The 15,664-nt window shown below is 46.9% G+C and overlaps 1 protein-coding gene across 2 annotated transcripts in view; it reads right to left on the bottom strand.

The window, feature by feature from the left end:
* CAMK1D (calcium/calmodulin dependent protein kinase ID) overlaps positions 1-15,664 on the bottom strand; it is a 238,560-nt gene that overhangs the window by 87,642 nt on the left and 135,254 nt on the right. For both annotated transcript variants that reach the window (XM_076353465.1, XM_076353559.1), the window contains exon 3: positions 9,380-9,454. In XM_076353465.1, coding sequence (XP_076209580.1) covers positions 9,380-9,454 — 75 coding nt within the window. The remainder of the gene's footprint in view (positions 1-9,379; positions 9,455-15,664) is intronic.

Below are 15,664 nucleotides of genomic sequence, written 5' to 3'. Positions count from 1 at the left end.
TGGTAACAGGTCTTTCCCGGCCCATCCATTAAGTGTCCTAGCCAATAAACCCCATGAGATCCATCTGCCACGTACATCTACCACACACCTCATACCTGTACAGCACGAGGAGGTGCTGGAAGCATGGGATCCAAGGCTTTCGACACGGACCCAGTGTATTTTCAATGGGTGCCGGGCACTACTTCAGGCTGGCCCTTTTGAGACACCTCATCTGAGCTAGGAGTATTGGAAATAAAGAGCAGAGTCTATGGGTGTGCAGCTGATCTCCCATCCTGTACCACGAAATGAACTGAATCCCCTGGCCCACGGTCATCAGATCCAGCGTTCTTCATTACTGGTGGTGTTTCTCCTGTTACCATTCCTGTTATTACTAATAATGACAATAACACCATCCACAGAAAAAGGTGATGCTGAGGGGCTTCTCTCAGGTGCTTGGGCATAAGTATTTTCTGCTGCTAAAGAACGCATCTTGCTTTTATCATTCGTATAAATCCCATTGTGAATGCAGAGATATTTCCTTCTGTCTTTTGCACAATGCTTCACAGGCACAAAAAACCCAAGTATGGGAATAAATCTCCTCGAAGGAATGCGGTGCGGCAGATCTATGTTTTGCTTTAATTAGCATCCTGATGTGATAGCAGCTTGGCGTGCGTATCGCTGTTTTGTAACACAGTGCGTCCTTGCTAGACTCCTTAAGGAACCTGGCAAACATGGCACTTCCCTCCATTGTCTGTTGTTTTTCTTGGAGGCTGAGTATTTTCATTGAAATGTCACTTGCACACCCCATCCATGCCCGGCTGCTCTCCGAGTGCACTCAGGCATCGGGCTTTCAAAAAACAAAGGGAATTCAGCACTTAATCACAGCTTAGTGCTCCGCTTACTTATTTGCAAAACATACAGGTGAAAGGCAAAATCACAACCGGCGTAGTTCCAGTAATAACAAAAACTTCTGCAGATTTTACCGCAGGTAGGTACCTGCCTGTTTGAGCTGCCTCCCAAGCCATTAGAGGGTTATAAGGCGCTTGCGTGTGGTAGGGGAGAGCTGATAAACAGCAGGAATGGGACACTGGGGCTCTAAGGCTGCAAGCTTCTGGGCAGGGCTCTCCTCGGTGCGTGACTTGCACCCGGCAGGAAGGAGCTCACGTCATCTTGGCTTTTCTGTGATGGAAATCATCTGAATAATTCAGCAGAGTTAAGATGCCAAGCTGGAAAAACCCCAAGGTCAGGGTTTTAGGCTCAGTTTGGGCTGGGTTTTTTTGCAAAGCTAGGGAGAAGCATTTTGGGGTTGACTGAACCGGGCTGCTCACCCTAAAAGCTTGTTCTGAGCAGAGATGTCAAAGCCTCGAAAGACCTCACGCAGGGGAAATACTCTGGTTTCCTTGGAGAATCAGAAATACCAGCTGACAGGATCCGGGTAAAGCAGCCCTCCTGCTGAGAGGATCAGACCCGCTCTTTGGGAGCACAGCCCCCAACGAGGTGGAAAGCTATACCAGACTGGCGGTAGGGTTTTCACTTTCTTTAACTAGATCCTGGTATTAATAGGAATTCCTCTGGATTTGGCACTATTCTTGACTGCAAAAAAAAAGTGCAGAGAAACTCAGAGGTGGGTGTTTGAGTTCAATCATTACTCACCCAGCCACATGCTTTCCAGGGCCTGCTCCTGTAACCTTTACCCATTTGAACGGTCTCATTACTTTCAGGAGGAATTAGAGAAATAAGACTTCCAGCACAGCAGGTTAAAATTGCAGCCTGGAAGACTTAGATACCAGGAGATGCTCCATACCCACAAGCAATGGTGTTAAGCAATGGTGTTGATTCCCTGGGGAGCATGCGACTGGAGGTTTTTAAGAACAGGTTAGAAAAACATCTGCTAAGGCTGACCGGCCGGTACAGGCAGCATATCCTGCCATAATTCCGTAAGTTTTGGAGATGTCTTTTAGACCTATTTTTAGCCCGTTTTCCAAAGGCAGTAAGGCAATGGGTCTCCATCCCAGTTTGCCAGCCCTTAGTAACTTCTGACCCATTGGGTGAACTTCAACCAACTTTCACAGAAGAGTAGAGATACCAAAAATATTAAGTTCCTATATATTTTAAGGAAATATGGATGAATAAAGGAGAACAAGGAAATCAATGCGTTTGTCAATTTTTAACATGGCCCCATATCCTCTCGGAGAGGCAACAGCCCCGGCTCCTGTGGGGCTGTGACTAGCACAGGGTGCACATAAATCTGCAGGAAACCAAACTTCGCCACTTCACGCTTCAATGCAGGCGAACAATACAGATGAAGTCAGAGTCGAGCTTTGGGAATCTGCTCCGACCCGCCCAGGCGGGCGTTTGCACGTTCAGAAACAGTGTTTGCAAATGGTCCCGTAACACTCAGACAGAAAAGATGTGTTTATGTAAATCTATTTTTACGCATGATTTTCCAGCATGCAGAAAATGAATCATCAATACCCAAAGAGGCCGATTATGCCAATGAAATATTAGTATCTGACAGTACTAACCACAACAGATTATCAGGATATTTCCCTATACTGATGAGGTGAAGTAAGGCAGATAGCTAAGAAGATACGGTAGGGTAATTCTTGCAAGTGGCACCAATAGCATCCAAAAATCCTGTAACTGCTCACTAACAAAGTTTACTATCATACCAAGACATAATTCAATAAAACTTTTATTTCTGAAAGCACTTTATTTCCCCCTGTCTTCTACAGTATCCTCCAGGGAAATCTCACCTGGCATCCAGAAGGAATGAAACTTTCAGAGTATTTTAGTGTTTGTCTTTGTTGCCTGTGTAGGTCTTAATGGTACTATAGGAAATCCAAGCTTGGAAAGGAGCAGGTGTTTTCTTGGTTTGAAAGCACATCATCCTAATGGAAATATGATAAAATCTAAAAGCTCTGCAGTACTTTTCTATAGCGCCTGCAAAATTTTAGCAAAATCATCATAGGAGAGGCAGCGATTATCCTACATCTGTGTTCTGCTTTGCAGCTGCACCGGTAACTCCACCTCATACCAAAGCTGAGGCATGGAGTTGTCCATAACCTTGCCAAACTTAGAGTTACTGGGTTGGAATATCCTGTATTTTGGGAAAATAAATAAAGAAAAAAAAGAAAAAAAAAAAAAAGAAAAAAAAAAAGAAAAAATGGCCCAGTCATTTCTAAGGAACAGGCTAACACTTTGAGACACCACATGAAATTCTGAGCTGTCAAATCTGGGGATCTCCAAGCTGGACTTTGGTCTACCTTGCAGTAAGAGGACTGTGACAGTTTGAATAGTTTTATGATGGCTTCTATACAATGTATGTAAAAACAAGGTGGTGAAACCGAAGCCAGAGATCAGATTTCCCCATGAACAGGCCAGGAAACACACTGGACAGATTGACCAACAGCTACATAACCCTGGGAAGAGCTCCCAGAGGGACTGGCAGGAATAAATTAAGTGTTAAGTAGACACAGACAGCCGCCTCTTCACCTCCCTTCCTACCAACTCCAGCACAGACACTGCCACCTGTGCTTGCCTATATCTTTGACAGAATAAATGAGGTACAATATTTATCCTTTAAGTTGACCTGCTAACAAGCATGGCTTTCAAGCAAAAGCAGACGTACCAGAGGGCAAACATACACAGGGAGGCTTGGTCTACCTCCAAAAGCCTTCTCCCACAGAGGTGCTGTGAAATGCTCAGGGGCTGTAATGTGGATTTTCCACAACATTGCAAGGAGTGCTCTAAAGGCTGGTAGTGAAAACGTTGACCATGCAACAAAAAATCTCCCTTGGGAAACATTAGTTAGTGCCCACTTAGCAAACAATGAGCCAGGGGGAAGGGCACATGGATTTGAGATTTGTTGTGCCCATGGTACTGATCTTTGAGTGGCCCCAATTTCATCCCCCCCTTTTTTTTCTAATCTAAATGCTGCTTCCTGAAAGCTGCTTGATCAGAGCCCCTTCTACTTCATATCAAACCCCAGTTTTAGATGTAGGCAACTATTGTCTTGTTTAGGAGAAATACACAAAAAAGAGAAGCTAAAAAACCCACAAGGGATCTAATAATAAATAGGGCAGAGATATAAACAAACAGATACCTCATGCCGTGCAATGCTTCACAACTATTGTATCAACAAGTTGGTGTTACCTTGGAAACAAGAGATTATCCGTGCATGCCTTCCCCCAGATGGAAACCGGGAAAGGAGGCATGCAGAATTGATTTTGAATCTTTTGGAGCTGCCACCCAACTATTGATGCCAATTGATCTGAATCCCAACTATTGATGAAAATTCAGAGGCAGTGCAGAGGTTGCACCATCCTTAATGCAATGTCCACAGTGATGAGAGTAAGTACCTGGCCATCTTGTCCTCTCCACCTTGGGATAACACACCCCTTTTCCAAGAAAGCGCAGAAAAGTTATTCCCTGGAAATAACCCTGTGCAGAGCAAAGGACAACATGGCCTTGTTTGATTCGCAGCAGCAAGGAGGGCTAACAGCAATGGCTTGGCACAACATCAAATGACTTTAATAAAATCAAGCTTAAGCTAACGTGTTGTACCCCATAGCTGAGGCAGATTAAGAGCATGCACACACACGAGGTTTGTCACACAGGCTCTCTGCGTGAGTGGGAGTTTGTTACGGTGCTGTCCCTTGATTGCATTCAAGCGTGTGCCCCTATTCAAATAAAATGACCCTGTAGTTTTTGAGGATTTTTCCTGCTTTTTCTTAATAGGAATGATAAAAAGCATCGATCCTGCTCCCTGGCAGATTCAGTTCAATGCATTTGTATGCAGGATGTCTTGGTCTACCTCGTAACACAAGCCACAGCTCTTCGTCAGGGCTGGGGAGTGCTCAGAGCTGCCGCCCCGAACTCTGCGGACGGGTTCCTGGCTGCTTACTTCAGCTGGGCGTCTCACCCCGGTGGGCATCAGTGAAGCTGTGTCCATCTGGAACAGCGAAATGCTTGGCCCTTGGAAAGTTAGTTGGCTGGGTTTACAAATACAGCTATAACAGAAAGGATAATTCCCTAGTAAATGTTGAATTGTGAGCAAGTAGAAATTTATACTAATACTAATTCAGTGTCACCTATGATTACAGATCATTTGGCCTCTTCAGGGATCTGCTTGGTAGCGTGCCATGGGACAAAGCCCTGGGGGGAAGAGGGGCCCAAGAAAGCTGGGTAACATTCAAGGATCACCTCCTCCAAGCTCAGGAGCGATGCATCCCAACGAAGAGGAAGTCAGGCAAAAACGCCAGGAGGCCTGCGTGGATGAACAAGGAGCTCCTGGACAAACTCAAACACTAAAAGGAAGCCTACAGAGGGTGGAAGCAAGGACAGGTAGCCTGGGAGGAATACAGAGAAATTGTCTGAGCAGCCAGGGATCAGGTTAGGAAAACTAAAGCCCTGATAGAATTAAGTCTGGCCAGGGATATCAAGGGCAACAAGAAAAGATTCTATAGGTACGTCAGGGATAAAAGGAAGACAAGGGAAAATGGGGGCCCTCTCCAGAACAAAACAGGAGACCTGGTTACCCGGGATATGGAGAAGGCAGAGGTACTCAATGAAGTTTTTGCCTTGGTCTTCACTGGCAAGTGCTCGAGCCTCACCGCCCAAGCCGCAGAAGGCAAAGGCGGGGACTGGGAGAATGAAGAGCCACCCACTGTGGGAGAACATCAGGTTCGAGACCATCTAAGGCACCCGAAGGCGCACAAGTCCATGGGACCCAATGAGATCCATCCGTGGGTCCTGAGGGAACTGGCGGATGACGTTGCTAAGCCACTATCCATCGTAGTTGAGAAGCCATGGCAGTCCAGTGAAGTTCCCACTGACTGGACAAAGGGGAAACATAACCCCCATTTTTCAAAAGGGAAAAAAGGAAGACCCGGGGAACTACAGGCCAGTCAGTCTCACCTCTGTGCCTGGCAAGATCATGGAACAGATCCTCCTGGAAGCTATGCTAAGGCACATGGAGGACAGGGAGGTGATTCGACACAGCCAGCATGGCTTCACCAAGGGCAAGTCCTGCCTGACCAACCTAGTGGCCTTTTATGATGGAGTGACTACGTCAGTGGACACAGGAAGGGCTACAGATGTCATCTCTCTGGACCTCTGTAAGGCCTCTGACACGGTCCCCCACAACATCCTTCTCTCTAAACTGGAGAGGTATGGATTTGATGGGTGGACTGTCCGGTGGGTGAGGAATTGGTTAGATGGTCGCATCCAGGGGGTAGTGGTCGATGGCTCAATGTCCAGATGGAGATTGGTGACGAGTGGCGTCCTGCAGGGGTCCGTACTGGGACTGGTACTGTTGAATATCTTCATCAATGACATAGTGGGATCGAGTGCACCCTCAGCAAGTTTGCACATGACACCAAGCTGAGGGGTGCGGTCGACACACCAGAGGGACAGGATGCCATCCAGAGGGACATGGACAAGCTGGAGAAGTGGGCCCGTGTGAACCTCATGAGGTTTAACAAGGCCAAGTGCAAGGTCCTGTACCTGGGTCGGGGCAACCCCTGGTATCAATACAGGCTGGGGGATGAAGGGATTGAGAGCAGCCCTGCCGGGAAGGACTTGGGGGTACTGGTGGGTGAAAAGCTGGACATGAGCCAGCAATGTGCGCTCGCAGCCCAGAAGGCCAATCGTATCCTGGGCTGCATCACAAGCAGCGTGGCCAGCAGGTCGAGGGAGGTGATTCTGCCCCTCTACTCTGCTCTGGTGAGACCCCACCTGGAGTACTGCGTCCAGCTCTGGAGCCCTCAGCATAAGAAAGACACGGACCTGTTGGAGCGGGTCTAGAGGAGGGCCGTGAAAATGATCAGGGGGATGGAACACCTCTCCTATGAAGAAAGGCTGAGAGAGTTGGGGTTGTTCAGCCTGGAGAAGAGAAGGCTTTGGGGAGACCTTCTTGCAGCCTATCAGTACTTAAAGGGGGCTTCTAAAAAAGATGGCGCAGACTTTTGAGCAAGGCCTGTTGCGACAGAACAAGGGGGAATGGCTTTAAACTAAAGCGGGGTAGATTTAGACTAGATATAAGGAAGAAATTTTTTACGCTGAGGGTGGTGAAACACTGGCACAGGTTGCCCAGAGAGGTGGTGGATGCCCCATCCCTGGAAACATTCCAGGTCAGGTTGGACGGGGCTCTGAGCAACCTGATCTTGTTGAAGATGTCCCTGCCCACGGCAGCGGGGTTGGACTAGATGACCTTTAGAGGTCCCTTACAACCCAAACTATTCTATGATTCTATGATTCTATGATCTACATTTCAGATAACCCAATGATCTGGAAGTAAGAAATTTAGAAAAGTGAGGGTTACACTACATTAAACAAGCTAATAATAAGTAGGAATAATATTGATTTATTTTTTTCTAAAGAGATTAAACAAAAATAAGGATTTGTAAATCAACTGATTGTGAAATTGGTACTTCCCACAACTCAGCTGGTTTGTTGGAATTTGTACGATACTGATGTTCCCGTGCAAGTCCTTTTGCAGCACTCTGGGCTGAAATGTAGGGCTACAAAAACAGATTAAAAATGTACAGGGCACTATTCTTCCCACACTGCCAACAGAACAGCTTTTAACGACATCTCCATGCCTGGACGTTACCAACAGACAAGGAACTGGCATGGTCTCCCAGGGCTTCCCGTGGGGTATTTGACCCCAGGGCTGCCTCTATCAGATGTTCCAGGTTTCCCTATGGCATATCTGGCTCTTCGCAGCCATGCTTTATCCCTCTGCCCTGTCTGCTCTGCTCTTGTTTGAGGTGAACTCATCACTGAAAAAGAGAGAGACTAGAGATGGTAAGAAGACATTTTAACTTCAAAGTGAACTTAGTCAGTCCAGTTATCCTCAGGGTATTCAGCCCCCTGAGCTGGAAGACAGGGACGGCGAGCAGGATGAACCCCCCGTAATCCAAGAGGAAGCAGTCAACGACCTGCTACGCCACCTGGATGCTCACAAGTCTATGGGGCCAGATGGGATCCACCCGAGGGTGCTGAGGGAGCTGGCGGAGGTGCTCGCCAAGCCACTCTCCATCATTTATCAGCAGTCCTGGTTAACGGGGGAGGTCCCAGATGACTGCAGGCTTGCCAATGTGACGCCCATCTACAAGAAAGGCCAGAAGGAGGATCCGGGGAACCACAGGCCTGTCAGCCTGACCTCAGTGCCAGGGAAGATTATGGAGCGGTTCATCTTGAGGGCGCTCACAAGGCATGAGCGGGACAACCAGGGGATCAGGCCCAGCCAGCACGGGTTCATGAGAGGCAGGTCCTGCTTGACCAACCTGATCTCCTTCTATGACCAGGTGACCCGCCTAGTGGATGAGGGAAAGGCTGTGGATGTGGTCTACCTGGACTTCAGTAAAGCCTTTGACACCGTCTCCCACAGCATTCTCCTCGAGAAGCTGGCGGCTCACGGCTTAGACAGGTGTACTCTGCGCTGGGTCAAAAACTGCCTGGACGGCCGGGCCCAGAGAGTTGTGATGAATGGAGTTACATCCAGTTGGCGGCCGGTCACGAGCGGTGTTCCCCAGGGCTCAGTTTTGGGGCCGGCCTTGTTCAATCTCTTTATCAATGGTCTGGATGAGGGGATCGAGTGCACCCTCAGCAAGTTTGCAGACGACACCAAGTTGGGTGGGAGTGTCGATCTGCTCGAGGGTAGGAAGGCTCTGCAGAGGGACCTGGACAGGCTGGATCGATGGGCCAAGGCCAACTGTATGAGATCCAACAAGGCCAAGTGCCGGGTCCTGCACTTCGGCTACAACAACCCCGTGCAGCGCTAGTATGTATGTAAGCAGTATGAGCACCACTTCCCTCCTCCCTGCCAGGTGGATGTGACAGGAGGACCAGGTCAACCACAGCATATCATGTACCTGATATGTATCATGTACCATGACATATCATGTACCTGATCTTCTCAGGCTCAGAGGGAGAAAACGGGGAAGAAGAGGGGCTCTGGTGAGGGAAACGTGTCAAGGATGATATGAGCTACCACTGCTGCTGAGACAAGGATGATACTTTCTTGCAAATCCAGCACCCATGCACATGGTGGTCACCTCTCGCTCAGTGCAGACCAGGTATCTGTTGAGTCACAGAGAACTAAACAGTGGCAACTCCATACGTATGGAGCCAGTTCTGATCCCCTTAACATCTCCTCTTCACTCTGGTTTGATTTGGGTAAGACTATTCACAAAACACCTTAGTTCCCAATTTCACAACAGCCCAGCCCATCATGCCTAGAGATGCATTTTTAACCACCTGCTGAAGATTTTGCAGACTGCAGCACACAAGACAAATACCTCTCATGTATCCCATCTTTTGGGTTAAAGAACAAAATCATAACAAGATGAGTTGGCGATTTTGACACAAAAACATCATTATGTTCAGTACTTACAATTGCATGACCAGATATAAATGGTTAGGACTCTCATAGATGTCTTCCAGGGCAACTATATTTTCATGCTTGATCCTGAAAAACCATAAGATAAGATAAGATGAAATACTGATTTTTATTTTTTTACGTGGCTGCAAAACATAAAGCTATTTTTAGTTAGATGCTACTTGTCAGTGCTTTATTCAACATCATAAAATATGATCTTGACCAAAGTAAACAGTCAGGAGTGCTTTGCAGCCCAGAATACTGTTATTACTCACAGAAAATTCCTTCAGTCCTCTCTGAAGCCAAAATACTTAAGGGTTAAGTATCTGGGGCATTAGAGGTTTACAGTTCCCGTGTCAGATGCATGAAGATGGTTGGTTGGAGGTTGAAATCTCCGGACAGCAGCAAAGCAGGGTGTGAGGGGGCAGGGTGCAGGCTGGCAGGGAGAAGGCAGGGATCTGCCCCCGTGCAGAAGCTGGCACAGGTAGGCAGCAGCTGTACAACAGCCCCAAGCTCCTTCCCACCAAATTCGCCCTGCTCCAGTGTCACACCTGCTCTGGACGCCTGAATTTCCCTGCAGCGTTATTAAGCACCACGTGGTTTCTGTGCAACAGCTCCAAGCATCTTCATGGGTTTTCTACACTCTCGCCATTCCCACCCATCATTCCCACTAAGCCTCTTGTCGAAATGCAAGCTTTAAAGAGAAAAATCATCTCTACAAGCATACATCTAATTAACTACTCAGAGCAATGCCTCTCTGGGTTTGTTCCTTAAATGCTTACAAATAATTTCCAAAGGATACATTTAACTTGTGCAAACCCTCAAGAGACTACTAGCACAACTCCAGGGTCAGAACACTAATTACATCAATTGCAGACAGTTCTTTTAAGAGCAAGAGAAAGCTGGGAAATGCTAAGCAGAGACCACTCATTAAACAACAGATGGACACGTTCAGAAACTAAAAGTGCATTGTCAGCAAATGCAAAACTCTCTACATGTTTCAAGGTTCAAGTAGCTTAATTAAGATGCTTAATCATATGTCAGAACCTCATCCTCAATGGTCCCAAGTGCCCTAATGTCTGCATGAAGATGTTGAGAGCAGAAGGTCCCCTGTGCCCGGCAGGATCTTTCCCGTAAGAACGCAGAGTAATCCAATTTCCTCTGAATTCACTGGAAAGATTATGACTGACCTGAATTCATGCCCATAATCAGCCATCAAAAGCTGCATTCATATAAGGACCTTCACACACAGGAAATTTAACATCCACAATAAGTGAACTCAAATATAATGCACTACAGGATGTCAGAGCAACAAATACATGAGTAGGCTCCTCAATCTACATAAATATCTGGGAAATCCCATGATATTTTAGCAAAATTTCCAGATAGACTGCGTCACAAATTAAGTTCTTAATACTGACAATAGGAAACCAATACACCACCCACTTGGCTTCACACAGCACATGTTTGGAAACCTTTATTTTGTTGTGCAGGTCTAGTGCCTGGTCCCTTAAGGGTTACAGTTAGGGCAAGGGCAGTTTTGCCTTGTTGAAGTTAGCTGAAGGTACACTAGGATCCCAAATGACATTTCAAGCAAATAGACACTTTTAATGGAAATTATTATATGTATTTATCCATTTTCGTCTATGCACACGCACTTTCATGTGATCATTTGTGTATCTCATACCATCATGATCAGGCAGTTTTAACACAAATAATCTACTATAGCATTTTCTGTTTAAAGCCTCCATCTTAGTCTGCCATATGACTTTTACCGTGCGCATATTAATGCTTTGCATTTCTATTTTTGAGAACCTCAGAGGTTCACCAAACCACCCTAACCCCCTCTGAGACAGCTGCCAGCAACACCTAACTGTCACACACAGGGCTAACGGGTGGGTTACCCACAAAGACGAACAGCGAGGGAGGCAGAGGCCAGAAAAGAGCTCATCAGACACGCAACGCTGCACGCTGAGGGTTGCTGCAAGACCCTCTCCCCTTTCTGATTTGCAAACCAAATGGGCACTGTGCCGCTGCGCTCTCTGAAGGTGGATAAACTTGCTCGGTTTTAAAGTGAAGGGGGGAGAAAGGGATTAGTCCTACCAGTGTGGGGTTGTCTGTATTGAGCCAATCTGCCTCTCTCTGAAATCAGATGCAGGATGTGAGCACGTGGGATTCAGGGAGACTGAATATAAAGTGTAATCTGGAAGAAGGCAGCAGAAGAAGCTGAATCACCCCCAAAGTACAAAGCGAGCCACCCCCATAGGGATGAGGGTATTTGGAACAAGATGTCCCTTTGGGAGGTCATACCTGCGCACACCAGCCACCCCAACCACTGGTGGCCACTGCACTTGAGGGGCTGGCTGAGATGGGAAGGAGGTATTTTTTTCCACTTTCTCTCATCCTCCCCAAGACCAGCAAGGCCTTAATCGTGGCATTACACACTGCTTAATATTCCTGGTGAAGTGCACATCACATGCCTGCAAATGAAGCAGCTTGTCCCACACAGCATTTCTCTACTCAGATGGACTCTCAAACGACAAGCTATTTAAAGGAAAATGGAATTCAAAATTAAAAAAAAAAAAAAAAGAATCAATGGAAATCACTTGGGGAGAATCCTATGGTTTAGATTAAGTTGCAGGTTGTGATGCTGAAGCTGGACCAGAGCAGCCGTGGGCTTCCCAGCAGAGGTCACTGCAGCCAGCAGCAGCCACCCGCTCCTCTGCCTTTCACTCCACCCGCAGAAATTAGTGCGCTCCTTTCTTCACTTTAAAGCATGGGCGAGTGATTGCCTACAGCCCTGATACACAATAATTAACCCTTCAAGGCTGAACACTGTTCATTACAGTAACACTCCAGGATTTGGGAGATCGGGTGTGATATCCTCACAGCATTTTGTCCACACTACAAAGGCCGATGGGGACTGGGACAAGTTTGTCCCACTCCTCTGCGAGCAGATCGGCAGTGCCAGACATGCAGGTGACAGCCAAACAAGACATTTCTGGCTTGCACGGATGCTCAGTTTCATCAAGAGCTGAGGAAAGCACTGTGCAGCGGCAGCTAGTTGATGGTCACGGATCAGGAGGGATTTGGGAATGGCTTAATTAACTCCACTTTTATCCCCCTCTAGAAGCGCCGCGTGAACCTCAAAGGTTCAGAGGATTCATTCTGCTAAGCTTCCAAATGCCTCCACACAGCCCCACCGGTGATCTCGCTTAGCAGAAATACTCACCGGACTATCTGATCTCCTCAAGACCTGCCAGGATTTATTTTTTTAAAAGGTGCTGCTCTCATTTTACAAAAAGGGAAGTGGTATGCAGAAAAGCTATAAGTTTTTCTGTAATTACATGAGAGGCAGGAGCAGAGGGGGCTGAGAAAACAGATCCCCCAACCCCAGAGTATTATCTTAACCAATGGGCCGTATTAGTCCAATCCCTTCTCCTTCCTGTCTCGGTGAGAGGATCTTAACCCCACTTCTCCGCAGCCTTTTTCTTCCCTCTGTCTTTCCTCTCTGGCCTCCCCCCTTCCCAACGTGTGGCTCCCGCGCTGCAATAGATAAACCTGCCCTGGATTAACTCTGAGCAAAGCAACGCACCAATGTTGTTGTGGTACGTGATGGTGCAACATTATGGCTGTAGCAGAGGGGACATGGACATGGACTGGGGTGACAGCAGTTCCCATTAATTGTTTCCAAAAAAAGAAAAAAAGCCCCAAAAGTGAACATTAAAACATGGGCTTGGTTAAAGCAAATTAGATCAGATTACATAAATTGTTATGAACAAGGAAACATCCAGCTAAGGAAATCTCCCTTACCACCCTTTTAACCTCCCCTTCATCACACTTGCTGTTTTCCCTGATGCTCTCCCTCCTTCCTGGCAAACCCCAGGTGCTGCTCGCATCTCCCACACCCTGGTGTGTGCCCGCAAATCCCCCATCTGTGACCCAAAGGGCAGGTGCCACCTCCGGCCACTGCTGCTTTGTTAATTTTCAGGAACATTCTGAGGCCATTCGACAGAAAGAAGACAGCTAGAAATAAAAATACAAATAAAGAGAGGCCAATATTGCAACCAATTCACTCAGGACTCTTCACCCTGCAAGGCCCATGAGATGCTGCAATCCAGGGGACAAAGAAGAGGAAAATAAATCTAGAAGTGACAACCGGGGAAATTTAAGTATACAAAAAACCATGAAGAGTGATTAATCCTGGTAAAAAACTGTGAAGAGAAAGGATGGATTCACCATTTTCAGGGCAGCGCTGATTTGGATGCCATGCCACAGGCAGACACGAGCCACAAGGCTTGATGCAACCATGCGAAATTATCAAGTTTGCCCTCGGAGCTTTCAGGTCTGTGGTTCTGTCCATGTGCTGTTACAAAGGTGTCAGCAACACAAATGAATGGAGACAATGTTGCACCTGAGCAATGTTTTAGCATATGAGCAAATCGCCAGGCAAGACTTAAAGGAGCAAACTGAACTGGGCAACCAACGACTTCGGGTGACTTTTCCGAGCATGGCAGCTGTGCAAACAAGGGCTGACGGGAAAGTGTTTGATCTGCTGCAGAGCCCCAAGCACAGACTGGTCCCCTTTGCTTGCTGTGGAGTCGTTGCGCAAGAGCGTTGACAGGGGAATTGTCGTTTTTCCCTGACTGCTACAGCATCCAGTGCTGCTGAAACACAGACACGTCTGCCTCTGAAGGAGCTGAAACCCGTCCCCGAAGCAAGACCCGACTTGACCATGCATTTGGCCCCGCATGACAGTTTCCACCATGCCAAACTGCGTGTGCTGCGGCGTTGGAGTAGTGATGAGTGTGCGGCATGGCACTCCAGTGATGCTAAAATCCACCCTCACCATGGGCCAGAACAGAGCCGCCACATCCTACTCACTGCCACCAGAAGGGCACAAGTCCCATAGGATCACAACTAGCCCTAATGGGTAAAACTCGCTTCAACATTCACCAAAAATAAAAAAAAATATCAATATATTACATGGGCTTTGGCTGGAGATTGCTTTTAAGAAGCAAAGGATTAAAATATGGAAGTTGATGTACAATAAGGGAAACTAAATCCTTTAATGACTGAGCTTCCTGTTCATCTCTGCTGGCTCCTGACTATCCCAGAGGCCAAAGAGCTGAAAGAAAACTGGTTGCATGTTGCCGCAGATCATTAACTAGTGGGGTAGCACTCTACATGGCTAAAAGCAGAGGACCCAGATTTTGCTGTAGCTTTGGCTGCCGAGCTGCCAGGAGAGCATGTTAAATATCCCAGCTGCAAAAGCATGCTATAAACTATGATTGAATCACTTATATTAACATCTATCATATTTAACACTGAAAACTAGGATCAGTTAGCAGAACACTGGGCAAAAACCTTGGGCAAACACGAGAGCCATTTAAGTAGGGCAGGTTCCCTCCATAACAACTCTTTCTGAGTCAGAGTGTTATATTTGCAAGACATGACATTTAATGCTGCACCTCCATGAACAGCACGTGTCATGGATAAAATGCCACAAGAAAGCACAAATAATTTTGTGAAAGCTAGAACTAACAAAGCCTGAGTCTGTAAGGATTTGTAGCTTTGAGTAACGAAATGTCTTTGCGAATAAATGTTCCATTATTTCCACATATAGAGAGTATTGCCGGCAGCATGGGGGTTACTGGGCTTGATGAATTCACTAGTTGGCCAAGGGAAGAGTTTAAATCACAGCTTCTGCTCTGGAGGACACTAGAAATTTACCTCTGCTCAGCTGTCTCATTCAGTTGAAACAAGTCAATAATTTCAACAGATATTAGGATAGTCTCACACATATTCACACAGAGTGATCGTATCAGATTGCTTTCCACATGAAAGAAAACTACCAAAAAATCTTCAGGATGGCTCATAATGATGTGAGAACCCATGGGAACAAACCAGCCTGCTCCCAAGGGGAAAACGTGACAAGTCTGCTAAGAGGGTGTTGTGGTTTAACCTCAGCCGGCAACTGAGCACCGCACAGCTGCTCACTCACTCACTCCCCATCCCAGTGGGATGGGGGAGAGAATCAGAAGAGTAAAAGTGAGAAAACTCGTGGGTTGAGATAAAAACAGTTTAATAATTGAAATAAAATAATGATAATAATAATAATAAAGAATATACAAAGCAAGTGATGCACAATGCAATTGCTCACCACCCGCCAACCGATGCCCAGCCAGTCCCTGAGCAGCGGCCCCCCCCCCGGCCAGCTTTCCCCAGTTTATGTACTGAGCATGACGTCACACGGTATGGAATGTCCCTTTGGCCAGTTTGGGTCAGCTGTCCTGGCTG

The sequence above is a fragment of the Aptenodytes patagonicus genome, chromosome 1 (assembly GCF_965638725.1).
Source record: "Aptenodytes patagonicus chromosome 1, bAptPat1.pri.cur, whole genome shotgun sequence".
In the NCBI taxonomy this organism is placed as follows: domain Eukaryota; kingdom Metazoa; phylum Chordata; class Aves; order Sphenisciformes; family Spheniscidae; genus Aptenodytes; species Aptenodytes patagonicus.
This window is presented reverse-complemented; position numbering and strand designations above follow the sequence as displayed.